General features: G+C 55.1%; 1 protein-coding gene across 1 annotated transcript in view; it reads left to right on the plus strand.

Annotated features, from left to right (window-relative positions):
* The window catches only part of bcas3 (BCAS3 microtubule associated cell migration factor), a 166,903-nt gene extending 148,888 nt beyond the window's left edge, over positions 1-18,015 (plus strand). Inside the window, 2 exon segments of the mRNA XM_072701345.1 lie at positions 1,256-1,423; positions 15,718-18,015. Coding sequence (XP_072557446.1) covers positions 1,256-1,423; positions 15,718-15,866 — 317 coding nt within the window. The 3' untranslated portion in view covers positions 15,867-18,015.
* Positions 18,016-18,294: the final 279 nt, after the last annotated feature.

Below are 18,294 nucleotides of genomic sequence, written 5' to 3' on the forward strand. Positions count from 1 at the left end.
CAGCAGGCTGCCACTCGCAGCACTTTCTTGTTTTCGACGCGCTCTCACGCCTGCACCCCCCCCCACTCCCCTGCCCCCCCCCACTCCCCTGCCCCCTGGCTTTGAAGGCGGGCCGGCCGGTGCAGGGAGCCCACAGCCCGGCCCTCTGTGAAGTGCTCTGGGGGGCTGTCTGTGGCCCGCGAGGTTGCCCAGCGGAGTGTCTAACAGGAGATAGCGCCGGGCTGTGGGGCCCCGCTATCAGTGTGGGGGGGCGGGGGGCGGGGGGGGCGCCCGCTTGGCTCTCGCCTCCTCATTAGGCGCCTGTCAGTGTAGCAGAGTGTGCCTGAGGCTCTGCAGGGCCAGGGACAAGTGCAGATAGGCGGCAGCCCGCTGATCAAAGCTGCCCGCGGGGTACTGATAAGCCAGCCGCGTTTCATGTCCCAGGTATCTGGGGGGGGCGCACAACAACACTCCCTCCCCACACACCCCATCCTCCCCCATGGACTGTCTCTTGTTTATGTCGCACACCACAAAAGCCAGACTAACTACCACCCACCCCCCCTTCTGTTTTATCACGGGGGTGTCTCACTTCCAGGAAGACTTGGAAGGCCACATTTTGTGCCCAATATCATCCATGTTCGTTCGCAGGGGCCTGTTGTTTGTTCACATTTGTTACACCCCTGAATCTGCTTGTCCGCTGTTCCCATGGGGGGGGGGGGTCTTGCTGGACTGCCAGTGCCTTGTGTGACACTGTGGGCATCGGTGATGGATGCCCAGCACGGTGACGCCGCTTACCCTCAGTTGATGGCCAGTAAATCCAGTCTACAAATGAAGCGTCTGGTATCTGAACTCACCTTCCCCAAGCTGGACTGGGGAGGGCTGCCACAGGTGCCCGGCGCAGGAGGACGGGACGGAATCCGGGTCACGACTTGCTTTAAGGGAAACCCCTCCATCGATTATTCTGATCATTGATTATTCTGACTGCACCTTAGCTGATTAGTTCTCTTAAGTCATGTGACGCACACGTCCTGGGCGTGGCAGCCCCACCAAACACACAGACGCTCCCCCCCCCCCAGTCTTTTACATCACATACGCCGGACCTCCTGCCTGTCATTTCTGATTCTTCATTCTCTACAAAAACAGCAACAGCGGTTTGGACTAAAGCGAATACAAAACGAGAGTTTCATCTGTCCGTCTTTGCCTGTCGTTATTGCTGGGGCGGGTCTGAGAGTCGGTCCTCGCACTGAAGTGTCTGTCCCCCCCCCCTGTGCTGCAGGGACCTTTGACCGCAGTGTGACCCTTCTGGAAGTTTGTGGGAGCTGGCCGGAGAGCTTCGGCCTGCGCCACCTGTCATCCGTCGACACCACGGAAGAGGGTCTGCGAGAGCGCCTGGCGGACGCCATGTCTGAGTCGCCCAGCCGGGACATTGTGGGCTCTGGGACCGGTAAGCCCCTCCCTCTCCATAAACGTCAAAATACCATATAAACCGTAGATTAGGCACAACACGCTTTTGGCTTTAGGGTAAATATTCCAGTGCGGTCAGAAGGATCATGTCAGCCAGACGAATGACTGTAGTGTTTGGCATTAACAGGGTCGGGTGACGAGTGGGACGCGACCCCCTCTGATCCTCTCTCCCTCCTCAGCTGTAACTGATCTGGGATCAGCAGGAACGCCGGCAGTTTATTTGCGTTTGCAATTAGGATCCAGAAATCCCCGGTCTCCCCTCTGGCTGCGCGGTGGTCCGCTTCCGCCCCCAAGATTCAGGGGGTGCCGGGTTTCATGACACACATGATTATGATCACCCGGTTCCCCCCCCCCCGTATGTCTGCACCCCCAGCCGGTTCCGGGACCTCACTGGCCGTTTGGGTTCTGCATTTCTGAGGCTCATGCTGCATTCCTGTCAGGCGTGACCTCACTCGCCACTCTCAGAAACATGCCCCCCCCCCCCCTCCCGGCCCTGCAGGAGTCGGCGAGCATCTTGCAGCTTTTCCTACCGCCTCTCCACATGACGTGTCTGGTTTCATCCCGCTAGTTTCCAGGTCACCCGTTCCAGCCGGGACTCAGCTCCGATCTGACAGGGATAGTGAAGCAGTAATGTCCCATTTTGTTCATTTACTTAAGTAATGGGTGCTTTAAACGTCTCATTTTGCCCCCCACCCCCACCCCCACCACTCCCCTTCGTCATTGGCCTATGAGAGGCTGGTGCTTCTTCAGACATCCGGTTTGGCAGCTTGATGTCTAGCTCAGGTTTGTGAGGGGAGGGGGGGGGGCGCAAAAGAACATATACACTACATTTCAAAGGTCTTAAAAATAATAAATGAGGTCGTTCGTGCTGAAAACCCAAAAAGGGGGGAAATCGCCATTTTGACAGTCCGAATGTTTAACTCGTTTAGGAAGCCGTGGCACCCCTCCCTCCCCACCCGCACTACCCCCCCCCCCCTTAAGTGAACAAGAGCCGCTTTGATTTTTGAGGGGTATATGGGGGCCGGACTCCGGATTCTGCCGCTCGGAACAGGCAGGTCACAAGACGCTAATGTGTTTAGCATTGACGGCCCTCCCTTGTAGCACGTCGATTAGGCCCTGATTTGATTTGTACCTATTCATTTGCAGTCCCTGCTGCAGCCCCGAGTTGGCCCTCTCCCTAATTGGTTCTGTCTCTATTTTTGTTTCATTAGATTAACTTGGACTCCCGGACACTTGTAGTCTGTGCTTGTCCGTCCATTTATACGGCCTAATGTAACACAAAATTCATTACTGATCACATTACGTTCAACTCCTGGCCCCATGCTCTCCAATAAACATACAGTTAACCCTTCAGACACGGCTCCGGGACGGCGCGCCGGGAGAATGACCACCAGACACCCGCTGACGAATACCCCCGTGCCTGTCCGTTTACCTCTCTCTCTGCCTTTGTTGCCGTGTGACATGCTTACATCTGTTATTTTTGTGAGTCTTACTTTGGCAATAAATTAAAGGGGAAAACAATTTATAGTTTGCCAGAGGCTCAGTCCTGTCCTATCTGGAAGGTTATTAAAGGGGACCGTGTGTGTGTGTGTGTGTGTGTGTAATATCTGTTTTCACCAACCAAGATATGTAGTGTTGGTCGTTGCCAAATATCCTACAGTTTTTTTTTTGATATGGCCAGACCCCCCCTCCACCCACGGCGGGTTCGAGGGGGCCACGGCCCTACGCGATGACAGCGGGTTCCGGCCCAGCCGCTTTGAAGGGTGACAGCAGATGGTACGGCACTTGTGGGTCGAGGTGGTGTGAGGGTGAAGTGGTCATGGTGTGTGTTGGGGTTTGGGGGGGTGGGGGGTGGGGGCGCTTTACTAACAAGCATACCACAAGTGCCCCCCACCACCACAACCACCACCACCCAGCCTCCGTGCACAGCCGTGGTCCAGGTCTCTCTGTGAGTATGGTCTCACTGACAGCCTCCCCCCCCCAGACAAAGGCTGGCAGAGAGAGGCACCAAGGGGGGGGGGGGGTGCGTGACACACACCACTGAAATGCACTCATGTTCAAATTAGATTTGCCCCTGCAGCATAATGTTGCAAATTGGATTTTGCTCATTGGTGCTAACCCAACATAAATTCCATTTTAGCAGCAGGGAGGACGCTGCCCCAAGGACTCGAGCATTCCCCGCGTCACGCTGTCCCCAGGACAAAACCCAGGGTCGCCCCCTCTGAGGGCCCTCGCTGTCACCCTGCGCATGCCCCGTAAGCATTAGAGTACCGTGAGGTCGGGCCCAGATGTGTCTGCGAGGCAGCAAGTGGTCATGTGACAGAAAGGCAGTCACATGACCCTCGTCTTAAGCAGGGTGATAAGCTGAGGGCCCTTACATACATCCATACCTACAAGTGGGGGGCCGCGCCCCCTGCGTGTGGCATCTACCTGTAACCGTGTCTCTGCGTGTTAGGGGCAGGTGTCACAGGCAAAGTGGGTCACATGGGCCCCCAAACACAGAGTGAGCCGACCCCCCTACTCTGCCGGCTGAGGCTTCGTTATAGTACCTGCTTTGTGGGGGTGGGGGGTGCATCCGAGATCTCCGTGAGCATCTGGTCTCACCATCTGGCTCTGCCTGACCTGTGGGCTCATGTGCACACACACACATACACACACACACACACACACATACACACACACACACACATACACACACACACATACATACACACACACACCACACACATACACACCACACACACACACCACACACACACACACACACACATACATACACACACCACACACACATGCATGCACAGACTCATTTTTATGGGGACTTCCCATTCACTCCCATGTTAATGCTGTTGATTCTCAGCAAAACAAAATCCAAAAACAGATTAAAATTATATATTACGCGAGTTTTGGCACTTTTAAACAGGTTTTTAAGGAATCATTCTTGTCTTTTATGAGGATATAATTTGAATTGAGCTGACACTTGCGTAAGGCTGCTGTTGTAACTATTCATAAACATCGTCATTAATTTGGACTTTACGCCCCTTGACATACTGGAGTTCTCACAGCACAGCGTTAAACTGTCTCAGCTGCAGGGTGTCACAGCATAAGAGCTGTTTGAGCTGTGGGTTGGTACGGTCTAAGAGCCCCCTGAGCGGCTGCATGGTACAGCCTAAGAGCCATTTGAGCTGTGGGTTGGTACGGTCTAAGAGCCCCCCGAGCCGCTGGATGGTACAGCCTAAGAGCTGTTTGAGCTGTGGGATGGTACGGTCTAAGAGCCCCCTGAGCGGCTGCATGGTACAGCCTAAGAGCCATTTGAGCTGTGGGTTGGTACGGTCTAAGAGCCCCCCGAGCCGCTGGATGGTACAGCCTAAGAGCTGTTTGAGCTGTGGGATGGTACGGTCTAAGAGCCCCCCGAGCCGCTGGATGGTACAGCATAAGAGCTGTTTGAGCTGTGGGATGGTACGGTCTAAGAGCCCCCCGAGCCGCTGGATGGTACAGCATAAGAGCTGTTTGAGCTGTGGGATGGTACGGTCTAAGACCCCCCCGAGCCGCTGGATGGTACAGCATAAGAGCTGTTTGAGCTGTGGGTTGGTACGGTCTAAGAGCCCCCCAAGCCGCTGGATGGTACAGCCTAAGAGCTGTTTGAGCTGTGGGTTGGTACGGTCTAAGAGCCCCCCAAGCCGCTGGATGGTACAGCCTAAGAGCTGTTTGAGCTGTGGGTTGGTACGGTCTAAGAGCCCCCCAAGCCGCTGGATGGTACAGCCTAAGAGCTGTTTGAGCTGTGGGTTGGTACGGTCTAAGAGCCCCCCGAGCCGCTGGATGGTACAGCCTAAGAGCTGTTTGAGCTGTGGGATGGTACGGTGTAAGAGCCCCCAGAGCCGCTGGATGGTACAGCCTAAGAGCTGTTTGAGCTGTGGGATGGTACGGTCTAAGAGCCCCCCGAGCCGCTGGATGGTACAGCCTAAGAGCTGTTTGAGCTGTGGGATGGTACGGTCTAAGAGCCCCCCGAGCCGCTGGATGGTACAGCCTAAGAGCTGTTTGAGCTGTGGGATGGTACGGTCTAAGAGCCCCCAGAGCCGCTGGATGGTACAGCCTAAGAGCTGTTTGAGCTGTGGGATGGTACGGTCTAAGAGCTGTTTGAGCTGTGGGATGGTACGGTCTAAGAGCCCCCCGAGCCGCTGGATGGTACAGCCTAAGAGCTGTTTGAGCTGTGGGATGGTACGGTCTAAGAGCCCCCCGAGCCGCTGGATGGTACAGCCTAAGAGCTGTTTGAGCTGTGGGTTGGTACGGTCTAAGAGCCCCCCGAGCCGCTGGATGGTACAGCATAAGAGCTGTTTGAGCTGTGGGTTGGTACGGTCTAAGAGCCCCCCGAGCCGCTGGATGGTACAGCCTAAGAGCTGTTTGAGCTGTAGGTTGGTACGGTCTAAGAGCCCCCAGAGCCGCTGGATGGTACAGCCTAAGAGCTGTTTGAGCTGTGGGTTGGTATGGTCTAAGAGCCCCCCGAGCCGCTGGATGGTACAACCTAAGAGCTGTTTGTACAGGCGTGGGCCTTTCAGAAGCAGCAGGAAACGTTTCACTTAGCGCTGCGGCCAAATGTAACAGACTGCCCTGGAACCACAGCAAACAGCCATTTTTAATGAAATTGTCGGATTGCCCTCAGAATGGTTTAGTGATTGACTTAATTACTCGCGCTGTAGTTCGTCATTCAAGCATATATTTCCACAAAGATTTTTTTTGTTGTTTTCGTTTTTATGGCCCCTTTGTGGATTTTGGAAGGCCTCCCCCAGCTGTCCGATGTTATCTTGAAGTGAAACACAGCCGTTCCTGTCGTCTCAGATGCCGCACGTGCTCGCGTGCGCGTACTCGCGTGTGCCAAGTGGAGGCGATAGGGAGCAGGGCGACCGTGAAGATTCGCTGTCATGTCGCTGCTCTCTGATGACTGCCTACAAAAGCTTGGGGGTGTGGGGTGGGGGGGGGGCAGGCCTGGCCTCTGTCAAGGTTAGCTGTGCTCATATTCCCTGGGGCGTGGAGCGGGATGCAGCCAGCTGAACCCTGCACTCCTCCCCCGCCACTGTTCCACACCCACCTTCCACACTGTCACCTGACCTGTGCCACCATTTCCCAGCCAGTGCTGCTCCTCACCCTCCGTCGCCGCGGCGATGTTCCTAGGCCCACGTTCTGAGCAGGCGAACGCCTCTCTGCCAGTGCCCCGTTACCTAGGCTACGTCCCATTTCTACAGACCTGATTCAGCTCTGGATTGCATGTTAATGTTGAATTCAGGCCCCATCCTGTAAAATCCTGCTTTGTTCCCGATGTCCATTAATAACGAGGCCGTACAGCATTGCTCTCGTGTTTATCCGCCAAAGAGAGACCCGTTATCGCGGCGAGCACCCACTTCCATGTGATGGTTTGTTATAACGTGCAGATATCCATCTCGCGCCCAGCTGGGCGCTCGCCACTCAGAGCGCAGCCCTGCTAGTAGCTGCCCGCTCGTCTGTAATCAATCACTGCTCCCCTAATTTCAGAGGCCGGATGACGAATTACACAAACAAAGCTATCTCAGATTCATGATCGCTCCAAAGCGGCTCTGCCTTTCCAGCGGTAGTTTGGAGCCACCTGGCCGGAACGGGCCGGGGTCCCTGGAGTGGGTCAGGCCTCCGAGGCGTCCACCAGCACATAGCAGGCCTGCACGCCAGGAGAAGGAGCAGAAAAGTCGGGGCACCGCTTAGGATAGCTCTCATAAGCCCACTTCTCCCATACCACTTCCTACACACTGGCCAATGATGCTGCCTCTCTCATGCCGCTTCCTGCACACTGGCCAATGATGCTGCCTCTCTCATGCCGCTTCCTGCACACTGGCCAATGATGCTGCCTCTCTCATGCCGCTTCCTGCACACTGGCCAATGATGCTGCCTCTCTCATGCCGCTTCCTACACACTGGCCAATGATGCTGCCTCTCTCATGCCGCTTCCTGCACACTGGCCAATGATCCTGCCTCTCTCATGCCGCTTCCTGCACACTGGCCAATGATCCTGCCTCTCTCATGCCGCTTCCTGCACACTGGCCAATGATCCTGCCTCTCTCATGCCGCTTCCTGCACACTGGCCAATGATGCTGCCTCTCTCATGCCGCTTCCTACACACTGGCCAATGATGCTGCCTCTCTCATGCCGCTTCCTGCACACTGGCCAATGATCCTGCCTCTCTCATGCCGCTTCCTGCACACTGGCCAATGATCCTGCCTCTCTCATGCCGCTTCCTGCACACTGGCCAATGATCCTGCCTCTCTCATGCCGCTTCATACACACTGGCCAATGATGCTGCCTCTCTCATGCCGCTTCCTGCACACTGGCCAATGATCCTGCCTCTCTCATGCCGCTTCCTGCACACTGGCCAATGATCCTGCCTCTCTCATGCCGCTTCCTGCACACTGGCCAATGATCCTGCCTCTCTCATGCCGCTTCCTACACACTGGCCAATGATCCTGCCTCTCTCATGCCGCTTCCTGCACACTGGCCAATGATCCTGCCTCTCTCATGCCGCTTCCTGCACACTGGCCAATGATCCTGCCTCTCTCATGCCGCTTCCTGCACACTGGCCAATGATCCTGCCTCTCTCATGCCGCTTCCTGCACACTGGCCAATGATCCTGCCTCTCTCATGCCGCTTCCTGCACACTGGCCAATGATCCTGCCTCTCTCATGCCGCTTCCTACACACTGGCCAATGATCCTGCCTCTCTCATGCCGCTTCCTACACACTGGCCAATGATGCTGCCTCTCTCATGCCGCTTCCTGCACACTGGCCAATGATCCTGCCTCTCTCATGCCGCTTCCTACACACTGGCCAATGATGCTGCCTCTCTCATGCCGCTTCCTACACACTGGCCAATGATGCTGCCTCTCTCATGCCGCTTCCTACACACTGGCCAATGATGCTGCCTCTCTCATGCCGCTTTCTACACACTGGCCAATGATCCTGCCTCACTCATGCCGCTTCCTGCACACTGGCCAATGATCCTGCCTCACTCATGCCGCTTCCTGCACACTGGCCAATGATCCTGCCTCTCTCATGCCGCTTCCTACACACTGGCCAATGATGCTGCCTCTCTCATGCCGCTTCCTACACACTGGCCAATGATGCTGCCTCTCTCATGCCGCTTCCTACACACTGGCCAATGATGCTGCCTCTCTCATGCCGCTTCCTACACACTGGCCAATGATCCTGCCTCTCTCATGCCGCTTCCTACACACTGGCCAATGATCCTGCATCTCTCAAACTGTTTTTCACTCTTCTCTTCTCCCCCCTTCCTCATCCGCTGCTCATGTCCCAGCGACCCTGCTGTTAGGTTTGTGACGCCTGTCTTCTCAAAGCTCCACATGGACAGCGGCGGCGGGCGGGGGGGGTTCAAGAGAGGGACTTAGGAATGCAGACCTTCAGCTGATGCAGGGCACACCATGCGGGGTCAGGCAGAGGTCACTGGCCAGTGTGCCCAGAGCACGCCCCCGTGAGGCACACAAACATATTGCTGAAAAATGTTTGGTCGTGCTTCCTGCCGTGCTCACTGGGGGCCTTGGAAAGGGCACTCTCTTCCCGAAGGACGCCCAGTGTTTTGGGGGAAGTATGATGAAATGGGACAAGAGTATGACAGAAGGACAGGGTCATTATCCCCCCACCCCCAGCACTCGCTCGCTCATTCATTGCCAGGCCAGGAGCTTGAGCTTAATGCACAGCGACAGCGTGAGGCTGAAGAATAATTCCTGTATTCAGAGTCACCACCGCAAACCCCCCCCCCCCCTTCACCGACACATCGGGTCCCGATGTCACTGCCCCGTTCATGCCAGCGGCGCCTCCACGTGCTTAAGTAGTAGCCAGTCAGATTGGGTGGGGGTCGGATCCTCCAGCAAATGGCCTTTTTGTGGGCAAATTCGGAGGCTGCACTTAATGGATTGCTGAAGGCGGGATCCGACTGGGATGGGGTACCGAAGTGGGGGAGAGGAGAGGAGAGTGCTTTATGGGATGCCTGTAGTGTGTTGTGTCATAACCTTGTTTTACACGGTCTGTGCACAGAGGTGCTGGAAAGAGCCAGTGACACCTTCAAGCCCTGGATGAGCGCTCAGGAGAGGCGCCGGGGAGAGGCGCTGTGACGGCGTCACCGAGCACGCCCATGTCGCTGGCGGTTACGGCAGCCGGTTACGGCAGCCGGTTACGGCAGCAGCCCAGCTATGAGGAAAGGCACAAAAACAGCTCTCTGGTGGCTGCTTTTTACAACACGCTCCAGTAAAATGTGTTATTGCGTCTTGGCATTGAAAGAGCCAGCAATTATTTGCATATTGTATTGGTATATTGGGAGAAATGACTTAATATTTTGATTGGAAGGAGACTGTGATGGACAGGTTATAGGTCCCACCCACTCATTGATCATTGGATGGATGGTGAGTGGGGTCAGTCTAAGTGAGGAACAGGGTAGTCACCACCTTGGGGGGGGGTTGGGCCTGTGGAAGATGACCTCTGACACTGTACTCCATGAGAGTAGCTCTAACCTCTGCACACTGGACTATGCTCACTGCCCCCAAAAACCATCAGAGGGCCACCATGCAAACCAACTGTGACAGATTCTAGTTTCCCGGGTGCCGACTCAGTGTCAGTGTGCACTGGGGGGTGTCAGGGGGTTGTTTCACTACTTCTCATATCGTCCGAAAACGAAAACACGCATTGGCATGACACATATGTCACAGTGACCTGGCAGGGGGACCGACGACACGTTGCCTGTAATGTGGCCACATATTGACACAGGGAGAGGAGGTCTGTCTCACATTATGTATGTATGATCTCAGCCAATAACATGCAAGAGAGAAACCATGTGACCCTGAGCAATCACATGTACAGCAACTGTAAAGGCTACTAATAACTACGACTCCATTTCCCATCATGCTTTCCGTGTTGTTTACTGATGTGTTTGTGTTCCGGTTACTTGGAGCATAGCAATCGCTGCAGCATTGCCGCCATCGTTAGAGCAGGAACGAACCAAAACACGATGTGCCAGGTGACCTGGCTGTTTACGGACTGCAGTGTCATAGGTAGGATGCTTCGTTACTGCTGACAACTGCGGTGAAGTCCGGCCAGTTTGAGTGCAGAAAACATAATTTATTCTGAAAAAGAGTTCACACCAAAAACAAAAAACCAAAAGTGATTCTGACAGTTTAGAACTCTTTTTTTTAAGGTATTGGGCTTGACCATGTGATAGGCTCTCAGATCCTTTATTTCAGACCCGTGCGGTGAATTGTCCTAATAGGCCCGTCTTTGCAGTGACCTGCAGATATTAGCTTTAGGCTAATACCGTTAGCGGCAGTAGCATCACGTGAAATGGGGGTGCGCTCTTCACACTCATCGCTGACTAACACGAAAGTCGCCGTTACCCAAACCAAAGCTCTGACCTGATCTCGTCACAAGTGTTTCTCTACCCTCCATGTCTCCCTTTCGGTGTGACGGCTCCTGCAAAGTTGCCGCTTTGTGCTGCGCCTTTCGCAGGTAAAGCCGCATGTAGTCGCATCCACAGGAATGTCGCGGCACTAAAATCGCAAGATCTCAGAAGCGGCCTGCAGTCGGTCGTTTCCTGCGGCTTACATCCCAGACGGGGAACTTGTCGTATCTCACACGCAACCTGTCGGCCACCGTTCGTGGACTCGGATCACAACAACCGCTGAATGGTTTCCAAGAAGCAGTTTCTGCCCCCTGATGGTAATCGTCAGCCCTGTTAGTGATTTCTGTCAGAGATGGTGCTGGGTCACCCTGTCTGTGGGTCTCTGCTTATCCAAATTAGTTTTTTTATAAAGAAAAAGAGAGAATCCCACAGTGGGGGCTGATCTGCAGCTGTGTGCATGTCCCCCAGCTTCTGTGAATGCTCTACATCTCAATGGATTGGTGCTGCAGTCCCTGATGACCCCCTCAGCCCTGCCAGAGGAAGTCCCCTCTCAGAGTCCTGGCCGCCAGTGCAGGCTTGGGTCGTCGGAATCGCAGCAGTATCGCAGCGTCGCAGCCCACTGCCCGGGGCCGGCTCCCGTCTCAGTGCTTCACGGCGCCATCTCGCCTCTTTCCAGTGGAGCGTCACGCTAATAGCTGTCAAATAAAGATTCCCGTCCGCCTGTCGCTTGGCTCTTTGGGATAAACACAGCCTGAGTGTTTCTGTAACACGGGCCGCGAGGGCTAAAAGCATTCAGCTGTTACACTTGTCATTACGGAGGATTTAAGTGATTTCTTCAGAACCAGATGCTCAACCATTCTGATGCCTCTGTCTGTGTTGCCTCTACTAAATGAGGCCGAATGTTGTCGAACTGTAAAATGTTGCATGCCGAGTTTGGGAGAGCTGGATATCACATGGAAATCAGCCATGTTGGTCACATGTCACAGCGTGGTGCTAATGTCTAATGAGAGGCAATGACGGGGGGGGGGGGGGTTGGGAATTCTGTGTGATGTCAGAGCCCAGGATGCACTCAGACCCTGAACTGTGGAAACTGTACCCATTAAAGTACGTACCTGCTGTGGCTTGGCACCCCCGTGGTTCCTCGCAATGTGTGTTGGGAGCGAATCTCGTGCATGATGGGGGGGGGGGGCACCAGCACCAGCACCAGCCTTGGTGTCGCTAATCGCCCGTTAGCGGTGGCTAAACCTCACTTTGAGATGCAGTGCTTCCTGGTAGGGAAATGTGTGTCATACTCTGCACGCTAAAAGCAGGGAGAGCCGTAAATGATGCATCTCTGACAAATAACCAAGGAGTGAGAAATGCAGTCGGCATTAATATTTCAGCGGGGGCAGATTAGACCAAGCGGGAGGGGAGGGGGTGTTGGGGAAGACCCGACCACGTGGCACAGGGCCTCCATTATAGGTGATCGAAAATGGACCAAAGTGGGCGTTTAGCTTTTACCTGTGTGGCTTAAATATGCGTTTTAGTGAGGCGGCTGGACACCGCGCAGTGGAGGGAGGTGGGGGGGCAGGTCCAGCGCCAGGACTCCTGTCTGCTTCTTAGTGACTGCCAAACCCACCCTAGTTGATCAGGGGGAGGAGTGAGTTGTGACCGCCAGACCTGACGCTGCCCCCCGCCCCACATCACCACAAGTGGGGGGGGGGGGGGGGAGCACACATCACAAATTAATCATATTTCCACCGCTAGTGCTGCTTGCTGTATGTCAGCTGACCCCCCACCATTTTATTTTTGGGAAAAACTGGCATCGTGACGTGGCCTCACCAAGACTTGCCTGCCCAAAAGTGCGTAACTCTGGCGGCGACCCGTCTGTCGCCGTTTAGCGATATGCCGGTGACAAATGCATGAAAGGAGGGCCCTGGATTACTGCTCCATAGATGGCAGTTTATATTTCAAAAAAGCCTCTGACGACACCCCAGATCTGAGGCCTGGCCTTCTGTTGAGTGGGTGGGGCCTAGTGGGCGGGGCCTCTGTAAATGAGGGGTGGGACGTGGGACAGGAGGGAGCTCGCGGCCTTCTTGAGTGGAGGGTCAGCGTCCTTATTTTTGTGCCACTTAAAAACGACACCCAGACGTGCCACTGTGGACCTTCTGAAGGCGGGGGTGATGAAGGACGTCCGCATGCCCCCGCCGGGACCGGAGGGGGCTGGCCATTGCAGAGAGGCTCCCTAATGAAGGCTGATTGCAGATCAAGCGCTGTGCCGTTTATCTTGCCGGCCGATGGCAGCGCGGCTCCGGAGAGGAGTCTGACGTGAGAGCGTTAACTAGAGCCAGCTGGGACCTCGGCGAGATTAAAGTTACAACAAGAAAAACAATCAGACAGGATAAGTATAGTATCGGTGTGGGTTACCGCCTTCATCTCTGATCCCCATTAGGTCTCTCTCCACCGGCTGCCTGGCTGCGGATGTACAAATGGCACGGGGGTGGGGGTGGAGTCTCTCGCTCACTTTTACACTGGCACACAGTCTCTGATTAGGACCCCTTTGTTTGCTTTGATCTTCAACCGCCTCCCCCTTAATGCCAGGCTCAGTGTGTCTGCTATAGTGCTGGCTGCTCGCTACTCAAATGTGGTCTGAATCGGGGCGGGGGGGGGGGGGGCGTGCGTCTGCATGCGTCTGTATGCGTGTCCTCGCAGCGTGATGGAGGTATCGGCGTGGCGAGCAGCTTCCTGCGAGGGTGCAGACCCCTCGCTGTGTGGAGCTGGGAAGGATTCGTACGGATGTTAGCGTCGCGCACAGGAACAGGCTTGCAGCCGGCCAAGGGGTTCCACGTCTCTCTCGCCGTGTGACGGCGGTTTTTTTGGGAAGCGAGGAGCGTCATGCCGGTGGGGAGGAAACGCAGGCCGAATGCCAGCCCCGTCGTGAAAGGAGCGAGCATCGCGTGGGGAGCAGAGGGAGGCGCACAGGTCGACGCGAATACCTCCGTGTGAATATGTCACCCTGATCTCACAATGAGGTGGATTAGGCTGCACTAGATGGGCTTTAGCGGCGTTTAGCGGCGTTTAGCGGCTTACGGGTCTTACGATAATACAGCACTCTCGTATTCCTCGTGGGGGGAGGCACGAGCGGTGGCACCGACGCCCAAGCTGGGAAATCGATATCATTTGAGGCTTAGCACCCAGGGCGTCCATGCAGGCGCCTGTGGGAAACAGTAGCCCCCCCGGCCCACCGCCCTGCGCTCCTAGGCTCGCAGGTCTCTCAGGCTCGCTGCTTCTTTTGTTTTTAAGAGGAGCATAAAAACGCGCTGGGCGCCAGACCCCCACCGATGGCCGAGGGGACGGTCCCCCGCATATCGTAACGAAGACTGGGGTCCTCCTGTGTAACCTAATCGGCGCCGGAGTCGCCCCTGGAAACAAATGGGGCGACTTCCCCGCCTCAAAATTGGCTTGACCCACACCGTCAGCTACCTCTCTATTGGGTGAATTTATCCCAGGTGTGGACCCTGACCCCCCCCCCCCCCCCCCCCGACAGAAGACGAATTGCTCCCCCTCCAAGGCCTTCTTCAATGCTGTTTATTTTTGCATAATTGGCAGTGAGCTAATATATGACGATTTTAGGGTGGGGGGGATTCGTCGTCTGTGCGCCCCTGCAATCGACCTGTCTGCATGGAGACTGAGAAAAAGCAGACCCCAAGCCCCCCCCCCAGCCCAAAGCCCCAGCTTCACCTTGGAGCCCCACCGTAGGATTTATGAACACCTGTCACAGGGGAATGTGACTCATGTGTTCTCACCAAGGCAAACAAACACCCCCCCCACACCAATCTGGAAATAGTGAGAGGGAATGTGTTGTTTCCCCCCCCCCCCCCAACCCCGAGCTCATCACATGGCCTCCACATCAGGGTCTTCTGGATATCTATCTGTTGCATGATTTGATGATTTGGGCCCTTTCAGCTGGGGATTATGGGACAGGAAAGTCATTCTTTACCTCATCCAAGCGGTAATACACAATATTTGGGAAAAAGAAGGTCATTTTAACTGGATATTTTGACAGGTTTCACAGGTCAGGTTATGAGCTGCTCTGCTCCTCGTGTTCCCACGGAGTCCACCGCGGTGGGGATGCCAAGGTGCCCATCAGGCAGTGTCAAGGCTGTGCCATGTGGCCATCCTGGACCCAGGATTAACCCTCCGGGTAATAGAGTGAAATTATTTTACGTCTCCCGTGCTGGAGCTAAACGAATAAACGAGCAAGCAGAGCGGCGCGTCATGTTAGCAGGAGGGGCCTGGCTGTGGCAAACACCCCCCCCACCCCCGCCCAGCGGACCAGCTGCTTCCAGTTAATGAGATTAGAGAGCGAGGCATTAGCGCTGAATCACTCGCTAGTAAAGGTGAGTCTCTGCACATTGACATTCCGAGGCTGCAGCCGCCCGTCTTCGGGGCAGGCTGCCATTTGGCTGGTTTTCGTTTTGTTTCTCTTTGTTGTGCGTCCCAGGGGTCTTGTAGAAGGCTGTACGGTGTGTGCAATGCCCCCCCCCCCGCTACATTTGGGTAGAGCGGGTGCTTCCCAATATCATGCTGGGCCTGGGGTTTGCGTGCTGGGTGCGGGGGGGGGGGGGACCATTTTCCTCGGTGCACCAGGCATGGTTTAAGGTCGCATTCGTGCAGAACACCAATACTGGGTTGCGAGGCCAGTCAGGGTGTGACCACAAGTCCCCTGCACAGACTGCATTCGTGCTGCGGTCGGGCCGCCGATCGCGTGTTTCCCCGGGCGTGACATGGGCAGGTGCGCGGGGCCCGTCTGCACAATTCAGGCGAGCGTGAATTAACCCTTTTAACCCTTTGTATGCTTCGGCTCCCGCAGAGCTGCAGAGAGAGGGCAGCATCGAGACCCTCAGCAACAGTTCCGGTTCCACCAGTGGAAGCATCCCGCGCAACTTCGAGGGCTACCGCTCCCCGCTGCCCACCAACGAGAGCCAGCCACTCAGCCTCTTCCCCTCGGGCTTCCCCTAGACCAGCCGGCCCGACCAGGAGGCCGCAGCACAACTCATGGAGAAGTTCCCCATCGCCAGACAATCCTGACATTTTGGGGCGACGGGAGGCGCCCCCCCCTGCCACTGCGGCTGCCGCTCCTCCAGAACCCCCGCCCAGCCCCCCCACCCGATCTTCCCACCGCACACTCACCCAGGAGCCTCTGAAATTGCACAGCCGATGACAGACTGTTACAGCATCTCACGCCGCCTGGCCGCGGACCTTGACTCGTGTCATATCCTGCGTCTACCTTTGGTTCATTTCCTTCAATGTGTAAGAGTCCATGCAGGTGTGGCTCTGCCCACGGTCTCCGATATGAAATCCCAATGTTTTTGTGGGGAGTGAACGCTGACTCAGGTTGGGGGTGGGGGGTGATTTTTTTGTTGCACGTCCCTTAAGTTTTCTTGCAAGCACCTGGTTTGCCCCCCCCCCCCCCCCCCAAACTCTCCCCTTCCCACTTGTTTGCTGCCCCCTCGCATCGGATTGGTTCCCATGCCAACCGGGGAGAAGTATTCACTTATCCCTGGGAATGGAGCCCAGCAGTTTGTCCCCCAGTCCCCCAGTCCCCCCTCCCCCGAGTCTGCTGAGGTCTTGCTTGCAGTGATTAGCGTGTCTCCGGAAGCACTCGGACCCAGGTAAGCTACTCCTGCATACGACCCAAACCTGTTTCCGTTACTGTTCTGGCTAAATTAACTTCCTCACTGGATTTAGTATTTCATCACTTCCTGAGGCCTGTCCTTTACCTCACTCATCCATAATATGATTTTGTGCACATAATGAATAATTTAAAACATTAAATTGTATGTTTTAAGGTGTTGGATTTAGCCTTTGCTTTCTAGTGTAACTGATCCAGCAGTTCAGATCCCCTGCATGTAAATTTGCCTCCCTTTTCAACTGAATCCATAGATATTAATTAGTTGCACATGTTTAATTGGTGTATTTGGTTTTTTAACCGGGTTCTTAGGTGGGTGGTGTTAATTTAATAAGGAGAAAAGGGACGTTCGGATGCAGTCGGCTTAGCTGGAGAAAGTCAATGCTGTCAGCCTATGTCGGGTATGGCTGTTTAGCTGAGGATGCGTCACTATAGGCCTTAAGGTACAGACTGTGTTCAAGGTAAATACACGAGAGATATAAGTAGCTAGGTCTGGAGGGTGTGGCCTTCTTCTGGGATGAGCCTGGGGGTGTGGCCTTCTTCTGGGATGAGCCTGGGGGTGTGGCCTTCTTCCGGGATGAGCCTGGAGGGTGTGGCCTTCTTCTGGGATGAGCCTGGGGGTGTGGCCTTCTTCCGGGATGAGCCCTGGAGGGTGTGGCCCAAAACCCAGAGGGTACGTCCCAAAACTTTTATTTGCATCACCCTCCCTCGCTACCTTACCTTCGTCATGGAGGTTTTTCCAAATTCCAGATTTCCCAATACGAGTCATTGAGGGCCAGTTTTCACTCAAATCACCCCTTCACCGGGGTTATGAGGAAGTCTGGTCGGGAGTTACCGAGAGAAGTTCACCCATGCATGATGTGGCATAAAGGCTACTACTTCAGTGATGACTTCATACGTAAAGGCGGAGCATGGTAAGTCATTGAGGATGCAAGTCTGTCCCAATAACGCTTTTTGTCTTTGCTACCTCCTGCTGGCCTCCTGCTGGGAGGAGCCTAAGAGTGTGGCCCACTTCTGGGAGGAGCCTGGAGGGTGTGGCCCACTTCTGGGAGGAGCCTAGGAGTGTGGCCCACTTCTGGGAGGAGCCTGGAGGGCGTGGCCTCCTGCTGGGTGGAGCCTGGGCGTGTGTTTAATGTTTTGTCCTCATCTGGCCCAACTGCTCCCTCGCGAACATTTAACAGCTCGCTGCAGTGGTTTAAAGTCACATTGCCATCGGTAATGTGGCTATATCTGAGGGAAGGGGTGTGTTTAAAAATAATGTGAGCCTCTGACAGTCGGACGGAACTGAATGTGTGGGGACGGACGCCACTTCCTGTTTCCGCTTACGTACAAGCACAACCGTCACGAGTGACGCACCGTTAGCGATGGGGACAGACGCGTCATGACTGATGATTCATTTTGTATAATACCAAGTGGTGGGTCTCATTGTTTGCTAAAAAGACACCCCCTGTAATTAAACATACAAAAAAATTACATTTCCACCTGTTTTGTGTCATTGATTTAACAGTAAAATGTGACGTTTTATTTTGAAGCGTTTGCCCTCCGTTTGCACATCACTGTCAGAGGCTGTCATTCGGTGCGGCTGCAAAGCTGTCAGTCCCTGCAGCTGCAGGTCTCTCCGGATGCAGCTCAGGTTAAGGGCTTCACTCCAGTAAAACCGCAGCTCCCCTTGTAGGATGTGGACCAGCTGGCTGTCTCTCATTTCAGAACCCCCCCCCCCCCCCCCCATCTCCGCACCTGTTACCGTTACCTGCCTAC

This window comes from Paramormyrops kingsleyae, chromosome 17 (genome assembly GCF_048594095.1).
Source record: "Paramormyrops kingsleyae isolate MSU_618 chromosome 17, PKINGS_0.4, whole genome shotgun sequence".
Classification (NCBI taxonomy): domain Eukaryota; kingdom Metazoa; phylum Chordata; class Actinopteri; order Osteoglossiformes; family Mormyridae; genus Paramormyrops; species Paramormyrops kingsleyae.